This window comes from Paroedura picta, chromosome 11 (genome assembly GCF_049243985.1).
Source record: "Paroedura picta isolate Pp20150507F chromosome 11, Ppicta_v3.0, whole genome shotgun sequence".
In the NCBI taxonomy this organism is placed as follows: domain Eukaryota; kingdom Metazoa; phylum Chordata; class Lepidosauria; order Squamata; family Gekkonidae; genus Paroedura; species Paroedura picta.
Window position 1 is genome coordinate 49,231,683 of NC_135379.1, and position 26,291 is coordinate 49,257,973.

Here is a 26,291-nt window from a genome sequence, read left to right on the forward strand (position 1 = left end):
TGCAGGAACTCCACTTTAGAAATCATAATGCTTGTGGAAAAAAGAGGAAGCCATGTATATTTTTGCTGGCAATTCCAGTTATGGCCAAAGCAGATATTTACTACATGATTATCCTTTTTAGAGCTTCTATCATCACTAAAAATTAGAATTATACGAACAGCAGCTTTGGAGACATGCCAGCTTGGCGTAGTGGCTAAGAGAGACCACTTCTAATCTGATGACCGAGGACTGATTCCCCACTCCTCCACATGCAGCTAGCTGGGTGACCTTGGGTTCAACACAACCCGGTTAGAAGCTGTTCTCACAGAGCAGTCTCTCTCAGCCTCACCTACCTCAGAGGGTGTCTGTTGTGGAGAAAGGAAGGGAAGGCAATTATAAGCCTTCAGACAGTGAAAAACAGGGTATAAAAACCAATGTTTCTTCTTCTTCCTCTTCTTGTTCAATGCCTCTCATAGGCCCATTATGCACGGCCGCCGAAACGGCGATTTCGGGTCACATGGAAAACGCGGAGGGGGAAGACGCGACGCATACCGGTTATACACGGGGCGGGGCGCGACGGCGGCAAAACCCAGAGTAACCGATTATGCACGTGCCGATCCGGGCGCCGCTTCTGGTTGCGCCCCGCTCACCCGGAAGCTGCGCTTTCTTCCGCGTTTCACTGACGCGGCTTTTTCGGCGGCATGCACCGAAGCTGCAGCTGGTTGCAGTCGGCTCCGTGCGTTATTGGTGATTTTAGTCGCCGCCATTCCACCCCGAATGTGCGCTAAAACCCCCGTGCATAATGGGTCTTACCCAAACTTTGCCAAGAAATTTAAATTTTGAGGTCTGCAAGTGGCCTTGGGTATTCCTTGGCCCAATGAACAATGTGCTTACACAGAAAAAAATCTTAGAGAAGTTTTAATGGTAACCTTCTCCATTTTGCTTACAGAGAAAATCTTGGTGATAAGGGCTATAGCAAATACCCTAGAAGCAATGAATTAATGAAAAGGATTCCAACATGTATGTCATTCTTTTTATTTTAATGAACAAAGTAGGATTATAACGTCTTGTTATTTGTAATCCCAGAGGTCTTTCTCTGGTTTGTGCGCCTTGTACAAGGAAGACTCATAATGTTACAGTTAACTAAGACGTATCCATAGTTCTATTTATATGAGACAAAGGAAGAGAGCCCTTTCAAAAGATCCACTCTAGAATATCTGTAATTACTGCAAGTGGTATCCCAAAATGCATTTAGAACAATTATCTAAAATGTCTCAGTGTATCATCTGGAGTATTAATAAATGTTTTAGACTATTGCAGAACTTTCTTTATCACTGTTACAAATGCCTTGCCTGTGTAATATAAGCTCTGATTGACAACAGGTCATTAAAATTTATTCTCATAAGAACAATCGCCCATAAGTAATGGATTATCTGTAAAGGTATATATTCTTATATGTGAGGATTAATTAGTTACGGTATTATCCATTTGAGCAGAGAGTACAGCTCATTTTTCAAATTCAGCTAAAGGCAGATTGTCTCTGTTTTGTAAATCTGCTATTTTCCTATATGGTGGGAAGGGCTTTGTCCTTAATTAAAATAGTATTTTAATTGACTTCCATAAGTATTAGCTAGCTAATTTGACCCATTATAGCTCAATTTAGCAGGAATTACAATTTTGAATACTCCAACTGCCTTTTCATCATTGTATAGTTAACCAGGTCCAGGTTATACCTCTTCTTTTTTGTTGCTCATCCCTATAAAACTGCTACTTAAGCCAATGTTCATTTTCTTTTCCCTGTGAGAATTGTATATATTTAGCTGTATGATGTTATTACATTAACATCTCCGGGGGGGGGGCTGAATTAACATATTAAGTTAGCACATTATACAAACTTGTGAACAGTTCAGTAAAGGTACAAATTATGAACCATTCGGGCATTTCTATGCACATATGTAGAGCCACAACCAGGTGGTGGAATGCTTGGCACAGAAGAACGATGGAAAAAACAAGCGGGACCTGGTGGAAAGGTAGGCAGCATATCTTAATTTTATCTAAAAATATGCAATACTGTAGATTGTGGATATCCTAATACAAGCACTGATTGACAAAAGTTATGTAAATTGACAATTTGCTTATCACATGGAATAAATCTTTCTTGCCCTCACTCATGTTGCCTTTTTCATAATTTTGCACACGTCTATGACCAATGGATTTGCAAGTTCATATCCAGCATTGGGTCGCAGATATTATTCATCATATGGCGGGATATCCTAGCCAGGAGATCCTAAGATTATCTGGCAGCCAGTCACAAGACGTTTGGAGATGGTTTGTCATTGCCTGCCCCCACATTATGACCCTGGTATGAGGTTGCCCTTCCAAGGGCTAGCCAGGGGTGACTGCTTTATTTGTGAGATCTTCTGGGATCAGGTTTGCTTGGGCTATCCAGTCTTGGGGTTCAGAGATATAAAACGGAACAGAAAACATTGTAGCATTAAACCAATGGGACATTGTCTGGTTGGCATCTATGGGACTTAGTCATTCCTAACTTTAGCAGGATCCTGGATGTTTGCAATCTTAAAGGAGCACAATTCAAGGGTAGGAGTCAAAGGTTCTCTTCGGCCATGAAGCATCTGGATGGAGGAAAGAGTCCTTCTTCCAATGAGGGAGCCTTCCTGTAATGCAGGCTTTCCCAACCAGGGTTTCATGAAACCCTGGGGTTTCTTGATGGTCCTGGAAGGGTTTGCCAAATGGATGGGAGTTATTTTTAATATATTTTTACAATTTGTTAAACATTTATCAGGTTATATGAGCATATATGGTCATGTCGACCCACCTCCTCCTTCTCAAAGCTTGAAGAATGTTTTTGGGGTTTCTCAATGGTAAGAAAGTTGGGAAAGGCTGCTCTAATGCAATGACTTCTTCATTTAATGGAGGCTTTTTCCATTGAAAAACCCCTCATGTACAATAAGGGAACCAGTGTATCCAACTCATACTTCTTAAATTTGAATCCCAAAAAATCCCCCTACTTAAATAATTTTCCAAAAATACCTGGGAGTGTCAAACATTACATCTCTTCAAATGCGGTATAATAGAGCCACAGTGTCCCAAATTGTCAGGGTGTTATGTGGGCAATTAAAAAAAACAACCTCACTAACATAAAAAGCAGACCTTGAAAGCATGCCATAAATTGCTCTTCCTACTTCTTTATAACTAACTTCAGGGATTTCTCATCTACATTGCTGTAAGCAGGGTGAAATGTATCCATGATGTTCTGATCCACCAAAGGAAGATGTTGAAAGCAATAAATATTCTTCAACTTTTAACTTTTCTTTTTGAATGAGATGGTACCTTTGGTTGATGTTTCAATGAAATGTACAAATTACCAGCTACAGGCTGATGAAGTATTGAAACATTTATGACATAATAAATGTGTGACAAGTCAGCTGCAGCTGATTGGAAGGAGGTGAAGAGAAACGGTGACAAGATTAATGCACCACTTTCCAAAAATGACAGCAAACAGGAAGCCAGTCTGAAACTCACCATCCGTAGGGCTGAGTCCTCGAGCTGCTGAGATCATAGACAGAGATGGGCTGCTATGCAGGGATCGAATGTAGTCCATGTAGGGGTTGATATATGGGTGAGGTGGGCTGAAGGGAGACTCGGATGCCACAGCAGGATTCCTATGCGGGGAAATTCTGATGAAGGGCAAGTCTGAGTACGTTGGGCTACTCGACAGAGCGGAAGGCCTAAATTATAAAGAGAACAAAACACAACAATGTACTGTGCTATCTATCCTATTGCAATAGACCTATATAATAGTATAGAGTTACCACTCCATTATGGCAGATGAAGGGACGAAGCAAATGGACATTAGCTTCTCATCTGAATGGATATCTTCTGAGATCTGTTTTAGCAGGCCATGCCAACTTTGAACTCCAAATATGAAAACATTTAAAGTCAGAGCTGGGGACAACATTTGCAACAAATTATGGATTGAACAGATTTAATGGTTCTGTGCAGTAATAAGGCATATGTGAGTTTTTTTTAAGTATAAATGTAACACATGTTAAGAATCTGCACGAAGGGAACAAATTAAATTCAAAACAGTCTATAGCAGTGCTTTACTCCCCTACAGCCCAGCAAGCCTCCAGCATTATTGCCAAATTTACCACAAGTAAAATATTGGAACATAAAAATTAATTAATTAAATTATTTATAAGCCTGCCTTTCTCCTGATTCAGGCAGGACATAAAATAGCAGACAAGAAAACTTTTTTTATTTGGATATATTTATGATACGTGCTTAAGATACATAGACTTCAGGCATGCATTCAATGCGATCCTTGTTCCTCGTGGCCATCAGCCAACTCCTTAATGACACATTTGATTCCTGCTTTCTGGGCCTTGTTGAAGAACTGAATAAGTAGTATAAAACAACTCTTCCCCACTGTCAACAGAAATCTCAGTTTCCCTTCATACTCTATGCTTTCAGAACATCACCTGTTCTCTTTGTCCTCCAACCTCATCTGTGGTTGTTATCATAACATGAGCCAGTCATTTCCCAATCACACCTCTATCATTCCACCCCCTAGACTAAGAGTCAATTGGTCAACGTTTTCAGCCTCCTCCAGTTTGTAAGTTTTTTCTTTGGATTGATTTTTAAAAGTCATTTTTGGCATGTAAGGTGGAAATCCTCAAGTTGATAGAGATCCAAACTTTGTAGTTGGCTTGGTTTTTGCTCCTTTCATCATCTGCATAGCAGGCAACCAGACTACTATGCTGGAAGCACACAAGGAATCATGGATGGAAGGGTATAATTTGGAAATCCCACCCTCCTGAGCCTCCTCCCAAGTCTTTTCTAGGCTCTTAAGTCTTTGAGCAGGCTGACTCCCCTTCTCTCACTTGATGGTAAAGAGGTTCGGGTTTTAGCACAGGCAGAATTCGATTCATACTACCACTACCCTGCACAAGTTCTCCCTAGCCTCCTCTCTCTTCCCCTACCAGTACAGCCTAGCCCTACATTCCTTCCCCTGCCAGTCAGTTCTCCTGTCCTTTGTACATGTGCTTGTGGCAAGGCATTCCCTCACCACATGAAAACTAGCCTTCTGTTTCTCCCCCACACAGCACCGCCTACTCACAGCCCATTCCTGCCAGACAGGTTCTATGCAGGGCAAGACCCTCTTTTCATCCATGCTGCAACTACAGGCAAAGAACAAAGAATAGCTGAAGATGGCAGGTGGCCAGGCTGAGATGTGCCAGGTGAGGGGACAGAAAAATATGACTGCATGTTTGTCGGGACAGGGATGCCTGTGCAATCCCTCCAGAGACCCTGATCTAAAACTGTAAGCCCCGTGTGTCTTCGCTCGGCCAAAATACACACCAGACTTTGACTTCCTACCTCATCCTTGTCATAACTGCTCCAGTTCTACTAGAAACAAATTACATCCAGTGGATCCTGAGTTTGCTGGGCCTTATAAGGCAGCCTTGGAGGATAATTTCTTCAGATGGGCTGTGGATCAAAGATCCTCCATATGTTTGCTTTTCAGTGTGGCAAAGCAAAGCATTGTGGAGATAGATCAAGAATCTGTTAATTAACCCCACCAGTAAAGTGAGAAGAACCATTATTTCTGAACACCAAACTGTGAAACTGTAAGAAAATAAGAAAGAGGCCAGGTGTCACTGGCATGAGAGTTCTAAGGAACATTTCAAGCCCTCTGTTAATATAAAAAGGAAATAAGCAGGCTGGCAAAGGCCCTTTGTCACGACACTTCAACAGCCTGATACACTGAGATGACAACAACATTTGCAGCCATCAACACCAGCAGAGCTGGGCAAGGAAACTGTTCCCGTCAGGAAATACAGCACCCGCCTGCCCAGCCGTGCTTTGGCAAAGGCATTAATTAGTCCTGTCATGAATGTGCAGTGGCCCAGCAAAGTGACCTCCACTAAATGATTTTTGGCCCTGTTTTCTTCTATTAATTCAGTGCACACACAGTAAAGTCACCGGTAGCTGAGGAAACCACAGATGGCAGCAAACGGCTTTGATGTTCTAACCTTTAATAATACTTTTTTTTTTTTACAACACAAGGTTTACAACCCAATAATATATGGACCAGAGAAAAGTTAAAATACTATTAGTTAATAATTCTGGTTTATAAATAGGCAATCACTCGCTTACTTGAGGCAAATAGGAATCACCTCCAAGTAACCAGGCCGAGAAGCTTCTAGAGGAGGACCAATGATACTGACTTATCTTCCACTTTTTAAAATCATTACAATCTCCTGGGGAACTTTCTGTATGGTCTACTTCCTTTGAAGCTCTCCTGTCTTTATATTGTGTTTGTGGGGCGTGGAGGGAATGTTTACAGATTAAATCAGGGGTAGTCAAACTGCGGACCTCCAGATGTCCATGGACTGCAATTCCCATGAGCCCCTGCCAGCAAACGCTCATGAGCGTTCGCTGGCAGGGGCTCATGGGAATTGCAGTCCATGGACATCTGGAGGGCTGCAGTTTGACTACCGCTGGATTAAATGGTTGAGAAATAATGGCTGAGAAGCCCCAAAAGGGACCTTATAACCAATCTATTTTCCATTCTCTGTACTCATTCCATCAATAATGTTATAGTCAGAGCAAAACCTTAAGCATCATTGAGGCTATGTAAACATTAAAAAATATCGACAGTGATGTGATACATTGGTCATTGAGGGCTAAATTACTGCCCTCAAACTGAACCAAGCACTGACATCTACTACATCAGGCCACAGTCATTAAGCGTCCACAGGACGTATCCATAATGGCAACTGAATAGAAATCAAATATTCAGGCACACATATCTATTTAGTAACATGGTACACATTATTTCAATCCCAGCACTTACAGTGGTTTACAACTTTAAAACAATGCAAATTACAGCCAGGATTATGGTTATGGCTCAAAATAGCTACCAAGAAGTTCTGGCCTCACTGCTGGAGATGGGAGAAGACCATAACTTTAGAACCCCTCTCGCCTGGTGTGATCTCAGTTGGGGGAAGTTAGAACACTAATGTTGTAATCCTAATTGTTGTTTTAACAATGCTGTTTACCCACCCTGAGCTGAATTGGAAGGCTGGACTAGAAAATTGTTTGTTTGTTTAACATTTACATTGACAGGACAAATGAACAAAAAAATCCAGGACACAGATGGATTTGATTTTTAAACAACTGTTTGATGCACCATCAGGCAGTATGAAAGTTCAATTTTCTAGTGATGAACATGTGACTATGAACCAAGTCTTGCAATATTTTTTTAACCTGTTTAAAAAAGATTCTATACATCTTCCAATGTGAAACCTGGCTATTTGCCGCATTATTCAAGACCCTAAACATCTTAATTTTCAGAAAATAATCTCACCAACTGAGAAGGGCTGGCCTTAATAAAGATTTCCAACAGACAGTTGGGGAGGCTGAGCATCCATTTTTCTGCAACATATTCTGTGTCCTGTTTCTCTCCCATATCTAAAACGTTTCAGGGGTTTCTCAATGGTAAAAAAGTTGAGAATGGCTGCCTTAAGCTTTTCAAGATGGATAATTTCAGTTCTGTAATTGTCCTAGAAGAGAACAGTTCACAACCTAGAGACAAAATTATATAGAGAATTTAGGCTGTGAAGTGCCATCCAATAAACATCCATAATTGCTTATGTGAAGGTTTTTCACAGGCAAAATTCTCCATATTACTACTTCTTTACTGTCTTTTTCTAGGAACATTATAGAACCAAAATCCCCTAATTGGTCTTCAGCCATTTACAGTCTTATTTATAGATATATACTTCTTTGAGTGCCTCATGATTCAGAGAGGTGGCTGGAAAAAAAGGATTAATGGAAAGAAATAATAACAATAGTTCAAAAGTTGTGCTCCACTACGAGCAGAGCCTTCTGCCAATGGAAGAGAGACATAACCTCGGTGAAAAGCCCTTTGCATTGAAGGACAATTTCTTGGCTGTGGGAAGGCTCTGCTATTGAACCCATAATTTAACACTTATTCAGCACATTTGAAATAATGAAAGCACCACCCTCTCTAGAATATGTTCACCTACATAATCACCATACTGTTTTTTTTAAACAAAACTCTTTAATGTAGGTTATTATACCTGAAGAGCTGGCAGAGGGAGGAGTCTGAAGTCTGAGAAACAGTATTTTGCCTAAGGCCACAAGAGAATTTGTGGTGACATGAACTTTGAAGCTTGTCAGGTCTTGGGTACTATACTATATTAGCTCTCAAGGGACTTCGCGGGATCAATACACGTCCTGAGGTAATGGGATGTAGGTTCCGTCTAGAGGAGGATGAGAAACTAGGAAAGGAATAACTACCTTAGATCAAAGGGCCAGTTTGTAAATTCACCAGAAAACAGTGGAATCTTTTACTATGGTCTATTCACACAGGCCATAGGTGGAAGAAGTGTTTCAATGTGCACTCCATGGAGAAAGATGTGGTCTTCTTCATGACATACTACCTGCAAAGTGTATCTTCCTCCCACCTCAGACATAGTATCTAAATATACAACGCACAAATACACCTGAAGCCCAAACCCATACGGAGCATTTCAAAATGTGTTAATTTTTTTTAAAAAAAAATGAGTATTGCATCTGCTAAATTAAACTGACCTGAAGTCACACCACCATACATACATGCAAGTGGATTTATTTTTTGTTTGAAAATGTCATCTCTCTAGAGAACCTGCTAGAGGTTGCTTACAAAGTGAAAGATAAAAAGTGGAGAATACTTACCTCCAGCCGCCACTGATGCAGCGGAGGAGCTGGACAGTTAGGAGGGTGCACCGGCGGAGGGGGTCGGTGGGTGATGAGCCCCGTGGCACGAAGGGCAGGTGCACCAAAGCATGCTGTGCCTGTGACGTGAGTTGGGAGGCGAGGGCCCTGGAGCGCCTTAAAAGGTGCCACATGCCTCTTTTGTGAAATCACCGCTGGAAAAGTCTCCCTCCCACCCACCCTGTTATGTTGGTTAATAATGTGCATGTTTAAATGGCCACTGTAAATGTTTTGACTTGCAATGTGTCACAGCTGTCAGTTTGGCATGGGATGAAGCCTGTCTGGAGAGAGTTCGGGTTGCGCATCCGACTCCTCAGGGTAGGGGCCTCCTTAAAGAGGCAGCAGTTCTGCAAGTGGGGATGAGCTGGCTGGGGTGGCTTGGAGCTCACAGAGCCAGATAGCCAAGGTTTGCACCTCTCCTTGGCACTCAGGGTTTACAATGCCAGGTGGCCTGGAGTGGGTCCAAGGGAAGTCTACACTTCCTCTTTGCACCCCAAGTGGATGCTTCCCTACAGTGGGAATCCAGTGGCAAAAGGACCCAGGTTCCCAGCAGGGGGAACCAGGTAGGCCCCAGGGCGCCACCTGTAGGTGGGATCCCACTGGCAAGGAGGCCCGTATTCCCGGCAAGGGAACTGAGTGGGCATCAAGGTGCTACTGGGGTCAGGCTCCCCCTCCCATGCTGCGCCAACACTCCTGCAGAGTTAATAAAGCTGTGGCCTCGTTTAAGCCAACAGAAAAGTGTGTGCGTCTTCCTTGAAAAAGTGCGCTCTCCTGCAAGGCAAAACACCAGACAGTTGTGTGTGTATGTAAAGGGCTGTCAAGCTGCAGCTGATTTATGGCAACCTCAGCAAGGGGCCTTCATTGGAAAACGAAAAGCAGAGCTGGTTTGCTATTGCCTTCCCCCGCAGAACCTACTTTGGGGGTTTCCCATCCAAGTACTAACCAGGTGTGACCTTGCTTAGCTTCCCATACCACCTTCCTTCTCCCCCAAAAGTTAGCGACAATTAATAAAATGTTGAAAACTCTACGGCAACATAAAACTATTGAACGGCTTAAAACGAGTCTTGTAATACGATTCCCAGTCTAGAAGCAGAGAACTGAAATTATGTTTAAAAAGCAGCCCCCTAATTAAAAGACTGGCTTTGTGACTAAAAGATAGGAAAGCAGCCACCATGCAAGCCAATAAGTGAGGCTCCACCACTGAAGAAGCCCAGTCTCTCTGGTCACCACCCAAGAGGTGATTGGAGGCAAGAGCAGAGAGAGCAAAATTTATGAAGAAGACCTTAGCTGGTGGACTGGACAGGAAGAGAGGAAGCAGTCTTTCAGGTACCTTGGTTCCAAGACATTCAGGGCTTTAAAGGTAAGAACCAGCACTCTGAATTGTGCCAAGCAATAGATGGGCAGCAGTGCTAATTTATGTATCTATCTAATCCTATTAAAATTCACACAAACCTGCAATCAAGATCAGCTGGGGTTACGTACAACTAAGTCACATTCTTGGGTTGCCAGGCTGAAAGTTTCAGCCTATATAACAAGGGCGTATAACATTCAGCCTTCTTCTATGGCTCTTGAGACTTGTGATAAAGAACCTAATTCAGATCTCAGCTTTCCTCTAAAAACATCTTTCTACCCTTCATGCTTTCAGGAAAAAACCTTGTAAAGATGACTTCAGCATGTGGCTAGAAAAAGCTGAAAAACCAGGAGGTAAATAAAATAAATTTAAACTTTTATTATTTATACAATTAAGGGTTTAGAGAACCATTTTCATTATGTTTATGAGCCTGACTCAAATCCCAGGACAGAGCAATAGCAGGAGTCATGGTTAACTAAACAGGCTAGGGGGCCACTGGGTTGTGATCGGCCTCATGCACCTTCCCCTGTGGTTTAGCTATATAAGAACCTTGCATGCTCTTTGCTTATTTAGCTGGTTAAGGTACCCCAATAAATTTTTGTGGTACTCAGAACAGTGTGCTGGCGACATAAAAACATTCAGCTTCTCATGAATCCTAGTCAAGAGCCTCCAAGACCGTTTATGCACTGGAGGTTTCATGCCAGGCTGCAGGCTGGAGTTTTAGTCGTGGCAGGTTGCCCCACCTCTTCCTGCGCCCACATGGGGGAGCATTTGGCCTGGTGCACCTCGATTTGTGCTCCTGCACAGGAGCTGGGGCAGTGAAGTTCTCAGTGCATAAACGGTCCAAGAATGTATTTCTAGCAGACACGGTGCCAGGATTTAGTGGGTCTTAGACAGCAAGCCATCTGGTGTCCTCCCTCCTTTCTTCACTACAATCCCTATCTCCGTCTCCCAATCCATATCCAGAACAGTATATCCATATCCATATCCATATCCAGAACTGCCCTCTATCCCAGACTCATGACAATTTAATTCATCCCCTGTCCTCCATATCACTTCAAGTCCACCTTCTCCCCTTCCAACCCTCCTCAGAGTATCCTGGCTGCCCCTTAGCCAATGTGGCTTCCTTCCCCATCCCACTTGTTCCATGCCTTCCTGGTTCCCCTAATATCCACCAGTATCACCTATATTCCACTACCATAAAGACAGAATGACCATTAATAGTAGCCAGAAACCTTTATTCTGAGCTAGCTTGATGTCGTTAAAAGTAGCAGACTCTAATCTGCAGAACTGGGTTTGATGCCCAAGAAGCTAGCTGAGTAATCTTGGGCTAGTCACAGCCCTCCCAGTATCACCTACCTCATAGGGTGTCTGTTGTGGGAAGAAGGATAGGAAACTGTAAGCTGCTTTGAGACACCTTTGGGTAATGAACAGGTGGGGTACAAGAAACCAGCGCTTTCCTCCTCTTATATCAAGGTTGACCTACCAGTTAAAAGCAGCTATTTGGGGGGATTTCCCCTGCTACTGCATATGGACTGGTAACATCAGGGTAGGCTGCTAATGTATCTATGGCATATGAGAACTGAAGATACAGCAAGTGGAGGAGGGTTCATAGTTGGAGACACAATGAGACTGCTTGTACAATCTCCAACTGATCCCAGATTATGTATGTCCCGAACCCCAAATAAAAGTTGATACTATTTACTGCCAAGTCAGTAAGAACCCTTGATTTAATTTTAGGGGACGATTTGACCAAAACCTAGTGGTGGACTTATTTTATTTCAATTGGTAGCTAGACACATAGATTGTAATCTACCTCATTTGGGAGAACGGGGAGGTGTATGGAAATAATCATCTGGAGTTTTTGTTCTTTCATAAACATCCAATGCAGCTAGGAGCTGGCTTTGACTGTAGATATAAAATAGGTTCCATGGACAGGTAAAGGAACTTACTGACATACCATCTACCAGTAAATACCCTAACTAAGCTAGACATGTTCAAGCTTGATAACTGAGATCCCCTAGGCTGTTAGTCTCATCCATGCTACATGACTTTTTAGTTTGTTTGGTGTTCCTTGGGTGATCTCTCCTTGCAAACATACAGGGCAAGTCATATTCATTGGGCTAACCTGAAAATGGAGACCTCCCATTTTCTAAGAATTCCCAGGTGCCACTACACTGTTGGCAGGGGAGGGGCACTCTCTGACAAATCACACACACACTTATCCAAATCCAGAAGAGTATCCAGCATAATGACATCACACGGAAGTCATGTTGGAGACGTCAGGAGCAATACACTGGCATGTGGAAAAACTCTATGGTAAAAAACCCAGAGTGTCACCTCCCTGATGCATGCTGACATCACTTCCAGGTGACATAAGCGTGCTGGTCCCAGAAAGTGCAGGGGGGTGGGGGAGGAGACTGATGTGAAAGCAGCTGTTTTGGGGGATTTACCCCATTTTCTAAAACCCCGTAAGTGGTGGGCAGCAATGCCAAAGATGGGGTTCCCCCAGTACCAGCAGGGGTCTGGCATCCTTAATATGAATAAGGATACTCTTTACACTCAATATTCCAATACAAAGAGTTTTCTGTTCATAAACAATAATGCTATTGTTGTTGTTGTTAGTTGCGAAGTCATGTCTGACCCATCGTGACCCTATGGACAATGATCCTCCAGGCCTTCCTGTCCTCTACCATTCCCCAGAGTCCATTTAAGCTCGCACCAACTGCTTCAGTGACTCCATCCAGCCACCTCATTCTCTGTCGTCCCCTTCTTCTTTTGCCCTCAATCGCTCCCAGCATTAGGCTCTTCTCCAGGGAATCCTTCCTTCTCATGAGGTGGCCAAAGTATTTGAGTTTCATCTTCAGGATCTGGCCTTCTAAGGAGCAGTCAGGGCTGATCTCCTCTAGGCCTGACTGGTTTGTTCACCTTGCAGTCCAAGGGACTCGCAAGAGTCTTCTCCAGCACCAGAGTTCAAAAGCCTCAATTCTTTGACGCTTGGCCTTCCTTATGGTCCAACTTTCGCAGCCATACATTGCAACTATTGTAACTCTATGGACAGTACCAAAAGTAAACAATAATAGCCAATGGTAATTCTTAGTTGTGCAACACTGGTTGCTTCCTGTTACTGTAGTTATGAAGCTTCTTCCATTCTCTTTCCCAGCCCTCTTCAATTTGCCTTCAGTTAGATGTTAACATGGAAGTTTCCTGCTGTTTCTACTACAAAGTCTGCACACATCACTGAGTGAAACTCATGCTATATTTCATTCCATACTATGAGGCATCTGACATATGGAGGAGGCATGATATAATTTTTAAATAAAAACATAAGTAAAACAGAAGACAACTGAGGCATCGAAATAGATACTCAACAAAAGTAGCATGAGCCAACTGAAATGTGTCTGTTAGAGTCCCCATGGTCTGTGGCCATCCTACTGAAATAAATGCAGCTTGAAATACGTAACTTTGGCTGTATCAAGGGTTTCCTTTGACTGAGACAGTGCGACATCAGGTGTGACACAATTTATTCCAGTACCAGAGGTAGTATGGCTGGAGAGCACAGGCAGGATGATGCTATTGCAGTCTTCTTGTTTGTGGGCTTCCTACGGTTAGCTGGTTGACTTCTATGAGACTAGAATCCTGGACATAATTGGCCTTGGGTCTGATCCAGCACGGCTCTTCTTATGTTCTTATTTCCCAAATGTGCAGGGATCTGAGTCAGAACAGGATCATGTTATGGGGAAAGGGAGCTTCAGTTACCCCCTTGCACTGTTTTCCCAAGGCAAAATAATTCCAGGAGGCATTATGAGCTCCTTTAAAGCGCTGTACCCAAATTGGGCCCCTCATATGCAGGTCTGCATTTTATCTTTTTTATTTTATTTACTAGATTTAAAGCCCATTGTATCGGTAAATACAATGGGCGCTAGCATGCCCTCTCCCCCCCCTCCCCCCCGATCCTTGTCTGACTTTCCTACCACTGGCCCCCCTGTCATACGTGCTCTGTATCAGTGCCAAGAAACCAATCAGTGCCCCAGACGAATGCCCCCACGCTCTCCCCAGGACACTCTAAGGAATTGGTACAACTCATACTAAAACACACACCCTTTGGTCCATTGAAAACTTTACACTATTTATGTTGTTCACTATGGCTGAACCATCACCACCACCAGATTGAAAAGCCTCTTTGTTAACCAGACTTTGAGAATTGCAAATTCTTTATATGACTGGATATATGTTGAAATTAGCTCATGTGTGCAATGGATTTTTTTTTTAAATATCCCCTTGAAGCCTCTTGATGTGTTTAAACAGCCTGTCAAGACTACATTAGCGTGGAGACACATAATACCACCCACCCCCCAATTGAGAGGGTCAAAGAAATGTCACCAACCTTCTCTCACTTAATGTTTCTAAGCTAAGCTAATTTAATAGGCATTTGTTTAACATGTCCTCCTATTTCACTAATGCACTGAGAGAATGAGAAAAATTCTATCCCGACCAGTTTTGGGAAGGCTCTCTGGCTATTATCTGGGAAACTGACGTCCTCTATGCAGAGGTGCCATTAGAGTCTTCAGTTCCGAAATTATATCCAGGACAAATGATATGCTCTGGCCAAATGCTGATTGGAGGTGGATGGTGATTGATTAGAAGAAGGCAGAACTATGTATCCACGCAAACAGTATAAAACATACACTCACACAAAGCCACACATTTAAATGCTAAGGAACCGTTCACCACGGATTCCACAACCATTAGATGCTTCCAAATTAACAACATTTCTCACATCCAGGTCTCTGCATTTTATCTTCTTTATTCTTTCAAATCCTGAAATTGCTTGGATAAGAGCGAAGGCTTTTTTTTTTTTTAATACATACATTTCTAAGAGCAGCCTGAACTTTTAGGGGGAAATTGAAGAGGCTTTCTGTCAAATACAGCTAAATCCTGCCTTTCTATATCAAAACCCTTTGCTAGAAAATTACTGTGCAGATGATAAGGCTGAAAGATATAATAAAAAGTGACTCGACTCAATTTACACTGCAATATTGGTATGACTGAATATTTTTCATTCAGGTGACTGATAAAATCACTAAACTGTATTGGAGATAAATAAAGGAGGCTTCTGTCAAGAATAAACACCATTAATCATGAAGTCTCACCCTCAAGAGTAGTTGTGCTGTGCATCTGCACAAATACACCACTGAAAGTGGCATGCAACCACTCACCCCAGCCCTGTTCTTTCATCAAAGAATGTGAAAAACCTGCCTCTATATTCATGTGTGGATTTCTGCCCTCTCACAGGCTGGCAATGCATGCTCTGGACACCAGGCTACAAAAGTGGATCTACAGTTTTCATAATGGGAAACTGACTCATTTAGGCTAACACTATTGACAGCTGGCTTCATTGTGTACCATGTTCTGCATCCAAAGAGAGCTGCAGAAGCACATCACTAAATAGTATCATATAAATCTGAATATTGGTACATTGCATTCTTGTCATTAATTACTGGTTTAGCACCATATTAACCTGAATAATACGTCCCCACAGTTTTTTTTTTTTTTGCAAAATTACTCATGCTTGCTACCTATTCAGGATAGTTATCTGCAACACAGAATGTGTATTATTCACATTCAAAGTGGAAAAATCATGAATGTTCAGAGCATACCTAAATGTCCCTCCAATCCATCCACAACCTCCTGTACAACAATACAAGACTGCCTCTGGAATGGACACAAAAAACTACAAAAGTAGAACAGAGTACTTTATTTATTTAACAGAAAGGACAACATCAAGCTGAGAGCCAGCTTGGTGTATTGGTTAGGAGTGCGGACTTCTAATCTGGCATGCCGGGTTTGATTCTGCACTCCCCCACATGCAGCCAGCTGGGTGACCTTGGGCTCGCCACGGCACTGATAAAGCTGTTCTGACCGAGCAGTGATATCAGGGCTCTCTCAGCCTCACCCACCCCACAGGGTGTCTGTTGTGGGGAGAGGAACGGGAAGGCACTTTGAGCGTCCTTTGGGCAGGGAAAAGCGGCATATAAGAACCAACTCTTCTTCTTCTTCTTCTTCTTCTTCTTCTTCTTCTTCTTCTTCTTCTTCATATATCAACTAACTCACCAATAATCTCTAATCCCCATACAATACCAATTATTTAATTATCATTTGCTAGTGATTTTATATATTTGACAGTTTCCAAAGTTCCATTACACTCTAGCATGACCAAGGAATATTCATGATGATATACATTTATATCTAACCTTTCTGCTTGATAAAGGCCAACAAAGTGCTTGTAGATTAATTTTAAAAATCATAATAAAATCTAACATAAAACCAGTTAAAAACTAGAGTTAAAATACACATCTAAAACAAAATGCAGCAAATAAAAACATGAGGCAGGATGGAAGATCATTGAAATAAAAAAAAATCTGAAAATCAGATTGGAAACACATAATTTGCAACAAACTGATCCTAGGAGTTGTGGGGCTGGACACAGCAGATGGCCAGCGGAGGCAGCAGCGGTACAGCGAGCTGGGCTCAGTGCTTGGCCTTGCCAGCCACCACCACCCATATTCCTTTCCATCTACTGGCATGCTCCAAATGGACATCACATCCATAGTGATTTCCATTTCAGGGAGCATGCCAGTAGATGTGTTTCCACATCAAAAGAACTTCAACTGCTGATGGAAGACCATGATAAGAAGGGACGGAGTTATGGAGGCTAAGGAGTAGGATTAAGAAGATAGGAGCGTTCTTGATTCTCATTAGCATTGTCATTAAGTACATTTAGCCTCCATCCCAGTTGTGTCCCTAAGTGCTCACATTTATTAAATACCATATAAGTGGGTCAATTAATCATGGTCATAGTAAAAAGTACAGCACTACACTTACTGATGTTGTAAAAAGTACCCACCCAACTATGGATGGCCTAATCCAGTGGCCCCCAACTTTTTCCAGTAGGGGGAGAGGGAGGCCCGGCGCCAGCGCACCGGTGGGGCAAACACGCATGTGCGGAGCTGCCGCGCAAGTGTGCTAGAGCAGAGCTGCCGTGCCTGCCTGTTTGCGCCTCCCTCTCACCCATAGCTCCAGCATAGTGAGCGCCGCACTGTGTGGGGGGAGAGGGAGGCACAAATGCGCAGGTGCAGCAGCTCCGCACCTGCACGTTTGCCGGTGCCCGCGCCCACGCCTCTCTCTTCCCCCCCCCCCCACACACAGCGTGGTGCTCGCTACACAGCAGAAAAGCAGCAGAAAAGCCGCTTTGTCGGCTGATCGCTCCCAGCTTGCCCTTCACCCACACATTCGTCAGCTATCATTTTTCTGGTTGGGACATAAAAAGGAAAATGGGTAGGAGGAGAAAACTGTGGAGGTTGGGAAGAAAGAGTACTTTGTTTTTTTCAAAGATGTACTGAACTGAGCCGCTGGCAAAATAATTCAAGAACCATAGTTTTAACCAAAATCTTAATGTTATTCAGAAAGAAGAATAAAATCTCTCTGAATTTAGAACAACCGTATTGACAAATGTTTAAGGGGAAATGACATGGAAAACAAGTGAAATCAGTAGAATTTCCTTCTTTACCTTTTCTCTCAGAAGTAACTAACACACAGTGCAGTCTTCTTGAACTTCAATTAACAATCTCAATATAATATTGAAACTTCCCTTCTTTAATTTGCTTCCATAACTTTTCTGTGCCTTCTCCTGGAATCTTCAGTGGTACAAAATGTGGCTGCTAGGGTTCTCACTGAAACATACTGGAGAATCCATATCCAGCCAGTGCTGAGAGAGTTGCATTGGCTGCCAGTTGTATACTGGATCACATTCAAGGTTTTGGTTTCAACCTTTAAGGCCATCTGTGGTCTGGGCCCAATATATATGAGGGACTGCTTGACGCCCTATGCCCCCTGCAGGGCCTTGCATTCAGCTGTTAAAAACAGATTGAAGATCCCCGGCCTTCGTGAGGTTCACCTGGCCTCGACCAGCATCAGGGCCTTCACAGTCCTGACCCCTGCCTGGTGGAATGAGCTCGCAGAAGAGCTGAGGGCCCTGCTGGAGCTTCTCCAGCTCCACAGGGCCTGAAAGACAGAGCTCTTCCACCAGGCATTTGATTGAGGCAAGGATGTGGAAGATCTGGCCCCTCCTTTGGGACCCTTTGGTAGCCTGTCTACTTACATCTTCCTAAGAACATATGATAGAAATGTGGCAGCTTGGTAGGGGTGCAGGCTTTGGAGGGTGGTTGGTGAGGGTGAAAGGGGATTCTTAATGTTGTTGTTTTTTTTTGGGGGGGGGTTAAAAATGTTTTAATTGATGTTGTAAGCCACCGCAGACTAGCTTGTCTAGGAGCGGCAGCACAATCAATCCGTCAATCAATTAATTGATTTATATTTGTAAGGTTCTTCACATTATGGGAACCACAGAATCACAGAACTATCTGTACCGAATAAAAGAATGAATGAATGAATGGATGAATGAATGAATGAAATGATACTTTTAAAGCTCTTCACAGCTTGGAACCATACAATCACAGAACTATCTGTACCGTTATGTTCTCATACAGCAGTCACACTTTTTAGAGCAGGGTCTCTTGTTAACTGCATCCTTCAGGCATGTGAAAATGACCTTGGTCCATTCATAGGAATTTTCAGTCAGAATCCCCTGAGTAGCAGAATGGCCTTCCTGAATGTATCAGGAAAACCACCATATTGCTGAGTACTCTAAGGCTGACTTATTTAGGCAGGTCTTACTACCAGCTGATCATGGAAGATGATGATGAGATGCATTCATGTTAAGACACTACAGATTTATTTTTCCGTCATTATTGTTTGCTGACCCTCCCTTCCGTACCGCTAGCCGCCTCGGGCTTTGGTGATCACCGAGGTGGCCAAACTGCGCCAAACCGCTCACCCCTTCTATAATTACTGCTCTTCAAGTGGCCACGAAGAAGAAATAAGAGTAACATCAAGGGCAAGATGGGGAGCCTTTCTCAGTAACTGAGTCACAGAAATCTTTGCTACATGGCTTCTGGATTAAAGTCTCTTTACAGTGTGTGTATATGTGTGGGGGGAGATTGGGTAAATCAGCCCTTAACTGGTTCCTAAAGTAAATGATGTCTCAAGTAATAGATGTACTATTAAAATGAAGTAAAGTAGTGCCCTGTGCACTAATGAGGTTAAAAAATGTACTTAGGTCTTCATGTTTAAGGTACTTAACAAGCCATTTGTTTGCTTGGCCCTGGCCAATAGTAAGCGGGAGCTGTGGTGTAATCATGCAGGCAGGAACCAAATTGACTGGAAGACTTCGGAGACTTGCGGCCCTTGAGGAATGTAATTCATGCAGGAAAGACTCAGAACAGAGTGGGAAGGAAACAAAACAAACAGCCCGACAAAGAAAACAAAAGCCTCTGGGACAGGGCTTTTCCAGTGCTTGAGAACACTGCAGCTTCAGTGGGTGCCCCCAATGGAAACTCCATCAAAGACGACCTCTTTGCAATCAAATACACCAACAAAAGGGAAAGCTGAGTTTAGAAACAGCCACAAAAATCCTTCGGTATTTTTTTTAAAAACACTGAAGCAAGATTAACAAAAAAATTGGGTGCACAAGAGACAGATGGAGCAATGATGATCCAACAAAGAGCCATTGTTATGCTAGGAGGAGATCTGAAATCCTGATGATTATTTATGATTTTTTTTCTTTCCCTCCAAACCCTCATAGTTCATACGAAAACAACATGAAATGATGCTCTGAAGAACTAGCCACTCCTCACGACACAGAAGACAAATCATGCACGGTGATATATGTGTGTAAGTTATGGCAACTTTAAACACAACCCGAATTTCCTTGGCTGAAAGTCTGATGCCATTTAACATAATTATAGACAGCACAAGGGACTTTTCAAAAGGAGTATCAGATTTTGCTCTTGTCATTTGGTACAAAAAAGATTTATGTGAGGAGGGATGGCCGGAGTGAGCCAGCCTAAAAAGGATTCCTCAGTTTATATATTACAATGACCGGCAGCAAACCCAAAGAAAGTGAACCTGAAATGATCAAACTTTAAGGCAGGCTGACAAACTTCAGGGTATCAGCTACTCGTAAAGTTGTCTGCAAACCTTTTATGCTGCCTTGCTTTGACCCACTGTAAGTCATCCTTGTGGTATTAGTTGCCTTCAGATGTAAAGATAAAAATCATGACATCGAAATACTAATATAGCTAATGAGAATAACTTATAAAGCAAACAATAGAATCATGTTAAGAGTTACTTACTCCAATCTAAGCATATTGATTTCAGAGGGCTTATATTGCAGTAACTCTGTGTAAAGTTGCTCCGTTAGACAGCTGTAGGAACTGGTAAAATCTGCATAAAATCCACCTATGTTAAAATCAATATGACTTTTACCACGGACTTCAGTTGCAAGGACAGAAGTGTATCCCAGTCTTTTAAAGTATAAGCATACATTCGTTGAATCAATTACATCTCTTTAGGGAATGGGGGAGGTGGGGCATGCAACATTAACTATGTTCAATAAAAGCATCTTTCCCCCCCAATCTATATATCATTGTTCCTCATGAAGTAGGATTAGCTAAACTTTGAAAATACCAAACTGGTTATTATTTCAACAAGTTTGAGCCTCTCAGCTTGCCTTTCTGTATTTCCACTAGCAGAGGAGGCATTCTTTAACCTGGCTAGCTGCCTACCAAGGTTCTCAGGTTACCCCGCACGCACACAGTTTTCAATGTCTGCTTTGTGATTCCAACATATTTTCAAGGTTTTTTAAAAAGAAAAAAAAAACCATTCCATTTCAAACAGTGAAAATAAGTCATGCTCACAATATTAAGCAACAGCCCTCTGGGACGTCTGTTTTAATTACAATTTTACATGCCGTAACGTGAGCTTGCGAATTAAAAGAAAATAAATGGGAGAGGGTGCCTGTAAATTTCCAAGTCAAATTCATTTCTTGAAATATTAAATGTCTCGCTGAATGTAGATTTGCTTGTAAGACTCTGTAAAGAAGGCAGTTGTTAAAAAATACTGAAAAGTTAATAATTGTTCTTAATAGAGGTTGGTAATGTTCATTAATCCATGAGGTTTTAATTTCTGCATTGGCCATCTAAAACAGCATTCAGTTCCATCCTTTAAGATTAGCTCTTGTGTTCATTATCAGCAGGCAGTCTATTAAAGTTGTCATGTAGACCAGTGGTCCCCAATCTTTTTGAGGCTGCGGACCAGCAGCAGCAGGGATGGTGATTGCCCGGCCGCACATGCGCAGTGCGCGTGCGCGGCCCTGGTTCCCTCTCCCTCCCTCCCACAGTAAGAAGCTTCCCTGGCTGCAAGCTTGCAGCCTGGGAAGTTTTTTACTGCGGGGGGGGGGGGAGAGGGAGCCGCAGCCTGGTGCCAGGGCCTTCGCGGCCCGGCACCAGGCCATGGCCCAGTGGTTGGGGAGCACTAATGTAGACCAAATACATACGTAAAATGGGTTTTAAGGTCACTGGTGACACCACCTCTCAATTTAAGTCACAATATGTATTTTCAGGCAACGAATCTGCTCAACTGAGAAAGTCTGACCACTACTTGTGTTAAAAGTGCTCAAATTCGGATAGAAATTTCCTTCTCTAGAACTTATGGCAGGGTTACTTCAGTACCCACCAGATACCTATGAATGTTCCTTAATCCAGGTAGAGTTACCCATGGATAGCTAGACACACTCAAATACAATTCTATGACGGCTGTCACATATCCGACCCAGTACCTGTTGTTGTTCAGATCAGCCATGTTACTTGAATGTCTGGGGTATAAGGGATTTTAATACCACTTTAGAGCATTTCAAGAAAAAAATGGCCATTTTTTTTAGAGGTAAATGTTACACATGCAGAATAAATGCACGTAATTCTAGCCTCTACTGGGGCATATAATCAAGACAGACATGTACACCGAGAGAAGGAACCAACACATGAGCTCAACAATATGCTCCTATTTTTTATTTATTTTGTGAAGAAAGAATGTATCATTTGGAGATGGAAAAAGAGAAAAGGTGAGTGACCACTAACCCAAAATTGTTATGAGTAACGCTGAAGAAAAATCTTGCCTTTACTTTATAGACTAATATGTGTATTCATATTCACATCACTTCTATAAAAGCATTTGTTTGATGCACATCTTTCTTGAAAAATACAGAACGTTCACCAGCGTTTTTGTTGTTAAAAAATTAAATTAAAGATTCCAAATTTTAGGTCTCTTTGAAGCAAGACTTAACATGAGTGGAAGAGTTGAACTTTTTTTTCCTTTTCTTTTTAAAAAATCTGTCACACTCCGCTGCCTCACAGGCCACTGCAACAGGTTTGACAGCGGCTTCTATAGAGCTGGCTTGCTTCTGGTTCACTGAATATGAATGCCTCAGTCAATATCTGCTCTCTTGCTTAATACTGCTGACTGCAGCACAAAGAACACAGGAATTCTGCCCAAGAAGCCCCGGCTCAGAGACTTCAAGACAGCGCTATATTCCTTGCAGCAGATAAGACAACAATGTATTAAATTCTAAACAACATAAACATAGAAACAGAGTTAGCAGGACGTGCTTTTTGTAGCGCAATCCTATGCAGAGTTACTCTAGCCCGAGCCCAAGGAAATCAACTGCTTAGAAGGGAGTGACTGATTGCACTGTTAACACGCTAAATGGAATTATTTATTTATTTAATTCATGTAATTTATGTACCATCACTCACTGTGATGTCTCAGGGCGTTGTATTTGAAACCAATGAGGGATGGGAAAGGTACACAGAACAATATGAATGAGAAAAGATATAAACAGTCCTAACAGCATAACATATGGGTAATCGTAAAGAACTGAAAGGAGATATTCAGCAATGGACTCCCACTTCCCATATCAAATATGAACTTATAAAATTCAGGGTTGTTGTTTTTTTAATGTGTTTCAATGACCACCGCACACAAACCAATTGGACTAAAAGAGGACCTCACAGTTTTGTCTCCATAAACATATGCATATGTCTGGATTTGAAACAGAAGTCCATACACATTTTCAGAGGACTCATCTCAGAGAGCTGACCCAAAAGGCCAGTGTGGTAAGATATGCTGGTTAGTACTGAGCCGGAATGGGAAGTCCCAGCTTCAAATCCCCACCTGGGAGCAGTCCCCATTCCTAATTCCCCATATTCTTTGGGCAAGGGTGCCCATGGGACTAATATAAAATGACAACCACTGCCTCAATAAATTTTGAGCCCAGTGGCACATTTAAGACCAACACAGTTTTTGTGCATGCACACTTCTTCAGATTCCATGACATTGTATCTGAGGAAGTGAGCATGCACACGAAAGATCATACCTTGAATAAAACTTTGTTGGTCTTAAAGGTGCCCCTGGACTCAAATTTTGTTCTGTTGGTCTTAAAGGTGCTAAAAGGTAAAGGTATCCCCTGTGCAAGCACTGAGTCATGTCTGACCCTTGAGGTGACACCCTCCAGCGTTTTCTTGGCAGACTCAATACGGGGTGGTTTGCCAGTGCCTTCCCCAGTCATTACCATTTACCCCCCAGCAAGCTGGGTACTCATTTTACCGACCTCGGAAGGATGGAAGGCTGAGTCAACCTTGAACTGGCTGCTAGGATTGAACTCCCAGCCTCATGGGCAGAGCTTTCAGACTGCATGTCTGCTGCCTTACCACTCTGCGCCACAAGAGGCCCTTCTTAAAGGTGCTACTGGACTCAAATTTTGTTCTGTTGGTCTTAAAGGTGCTATTGGATTAAAAAACAACACGGCGAGCCACCTGATCCACTGTTTCGGATATTATATACTCATAATTGATCTTTATGGGGGTCTCCTGGCTTTTGTATGGCCTCTTCTTTTATACATGTGCAGAAGACTGTCCCAGTTCCATCTGTCACAGAATTGAAATCTTATAAAAGTCCCCTTTCAAGGAAAATCATACTCCATGATGCTGTGCTGCTCCATGGCTACCTCAGAAACAGCCTATTATTTGCCAGAAGCACAATCTAATGTTTAAACTGTTCTGCAGGTACACCACCAAATGAGGATTTATGAACTCTGATCAGACTGCTGAAAAGGTTATTAAAGCCACACAAAACTCCTATTCAGTTTTCAAAATGATGCAATACTCTGTACCCAAGCAGGCACTCAAGTTAGGCTTCCTCTTTCCAAGTTCATAAGAAGCTGGTAAATGGAAAAGTTATTTGTTACTGACGTCCCAGTCCCACAGTAAGGTGCAGGCCCTTCATATTCTACTCAACATGCAGAATGTTAATTGGCTCTTTTCCCAGCCCCAGTTCATGGAATTAAGCATGAACATCTGACACATCCATTTCTTCCGTAATGGACCTTTTCCCTTGTACTATCCAAGACACCCATTTTATTTTTCTCTAGGTTCGATTTTATTCTTCTCTTATCATACCATCTATCGTTATCACCAAGGTATCAGTACCAACAGGATGTTCCCTAACAGAAACTCATTCTACATTTCCCCACCCCTCCACAAGCTACAGGCACGCTTTACTAGAAAGAACATTTTCTACTTTCCATGCAGCCTCAGAATGTCCAAAACAAGGACTTCTTTTCATCAAATGCCCATACTCCCTCTTTGGTCTTCTGTTCCACAGTCTATTTTGGATACAAATACTGCAATCCTGGATCCAGCCCTCCTGATTAGAACTTCCAACCATCTACTGTGATTAATAGCTGCAGATTGTCAAGCAACACCTTTCCACTCAAGGCTATGTTTGAAGACCAAACTTTATACAAGGTAAACAGTATTGTTATTGTATTGCCATATGAATAAGAATATATTCTGCAAGAGAGAACCTTATGGGAAGGCTCAGAGATCAGGTGCTTGCATGCAGGAAGTCCCAGCTTTAGTCTCTGACATCTCCAGTTCAAAGGATCCAGCTAACAAGTGTTGTGAAAGACATTCAGCAGCCCAAGACCCTAGAGAGCTACTGCCAGCAACGCTAACCTTAATAGAACAATGGCCTGATTCAATGTATGGCAAATTTCATATGTTCAAAACCTAATGTTCTGTACCTGATTAAATGCACCTGATAAAAAGTGGATTTCTAGGATTCTGCATGTTCTACTGAAGAAGTTCACTGCAGAGCCATCTACATATTCAGATTTTTTACAAGTTGAGTCCAGGTTTTCCTAGACCCAATTCAGGTTTCCCCCAGCAACAAGAGATGCTGCTCTTAAGAGCATCAATCAAACTAACAATGTAGCTCCAGATAGGTAGTCACATTAGTTTACAGCCACAGAATAAAACAGGAGTCTAGTGGTGTTTTAAAGAATACTAAAATGTATAGCAGAATCACCTTTTGCAAGCCACTTCTCACTTCATTAGATAGAACAGGAAGCTCAAGCAGTCATTGGCCCCAAATATCATTTGTCTAAGATGGCCCATCGTTGATACAAGTACCAAGGGGTACTTTCTTCATGTCACTTTACTCATTTTTAAAGGGGATACTCTGGCATTCCATGATGAATATCAAAGAGAAGAATTATTCAGTGAATCGCTTACATGTATAGAAACCTTATCAGACATTTATTGCAATTTTATTAAAGTTAATTTCAGTTTTTCACAATAACAGATAAGTCATTTTATTTATTTATTTATTTATTTTTATTATATTTGTATACCGCCATTCCCAGCAAGCTGGCTTGCGGCAGTTCACATCATATAAAACACTCGATAAAATTTCCAAATATTGCCCAACATACAATAAAATTTGTTTTATGCTGGTTAGCATGAGTGTCAAACCTGATGATTGTTAGATATTTATTGCTGCTCTAACCAAGTCAGTGCTTTGACTAGTAATGATATTTTACTAATATCTGACTAGTCAACTGAACTAATAATTTTTGAGCAATCACACGTCCACCCTATAGACATAGCCCAGGATATAACAACTTATGCATAACCATTGAGAAAAATTAATAAGATGGTCCAATATCGTTATAGACATCATGCTTACATGTGGCCGATACAGAATCTCTTATTATTATCCTTTTCATTTAAAACATCAGGAAAATTCAGCTGGAACAGAAAACAACTGTTCATGTGTTGACTGAAGCATGTTGGCTTGATCATCAAACACCTATTTTGAAACAACATCATTGGTTATCTATGTGTTTCTGGTATCAGTTCAGTTC

The 26,291-nt window shown here is 42.2% G+C and overlaps 1 protein-coding gene and 1 long non-coding RNA gene across 7 annotated transcripts in view; one reads left to right on the forward strand and one right to left on the reverse strand.

Moving 5' to 3' along the window:
- The window catches only part of GLI3 (GLI family zinc finger 3), a 261,843-nt gene that overhangs the window by 75,992 nt on the left and 159,560 nt on the right, over positions 1–26,291 (reverse strand). For all 6 annotated transcript variants that reach the window (XM_077304551.1, XM_077304554.1, XM_077304553.1 and 3 more), the window contains one exon: positions 3,523–3,728. In XM_077304551.1, coding sequence (XP_077160666.1) covers positions 3,523–3,728 — 206 coding nt within the window. The remainder of the gene's footprint in view (positions 1–3,522; positions 3,729–26,291) is intronic.
- On the forward strand, positions 1,672–13,949 carry LOC143821017 (uncharacterized). The gene is made up of 3 exons (XR_013225635.1): positions 1,672–2,009; positions 10,430–10,488; positions 13,299–13,949. It is a non-coding gene; the product is annotated as an uncharacterized LOC143821017 (long non-coding RNA).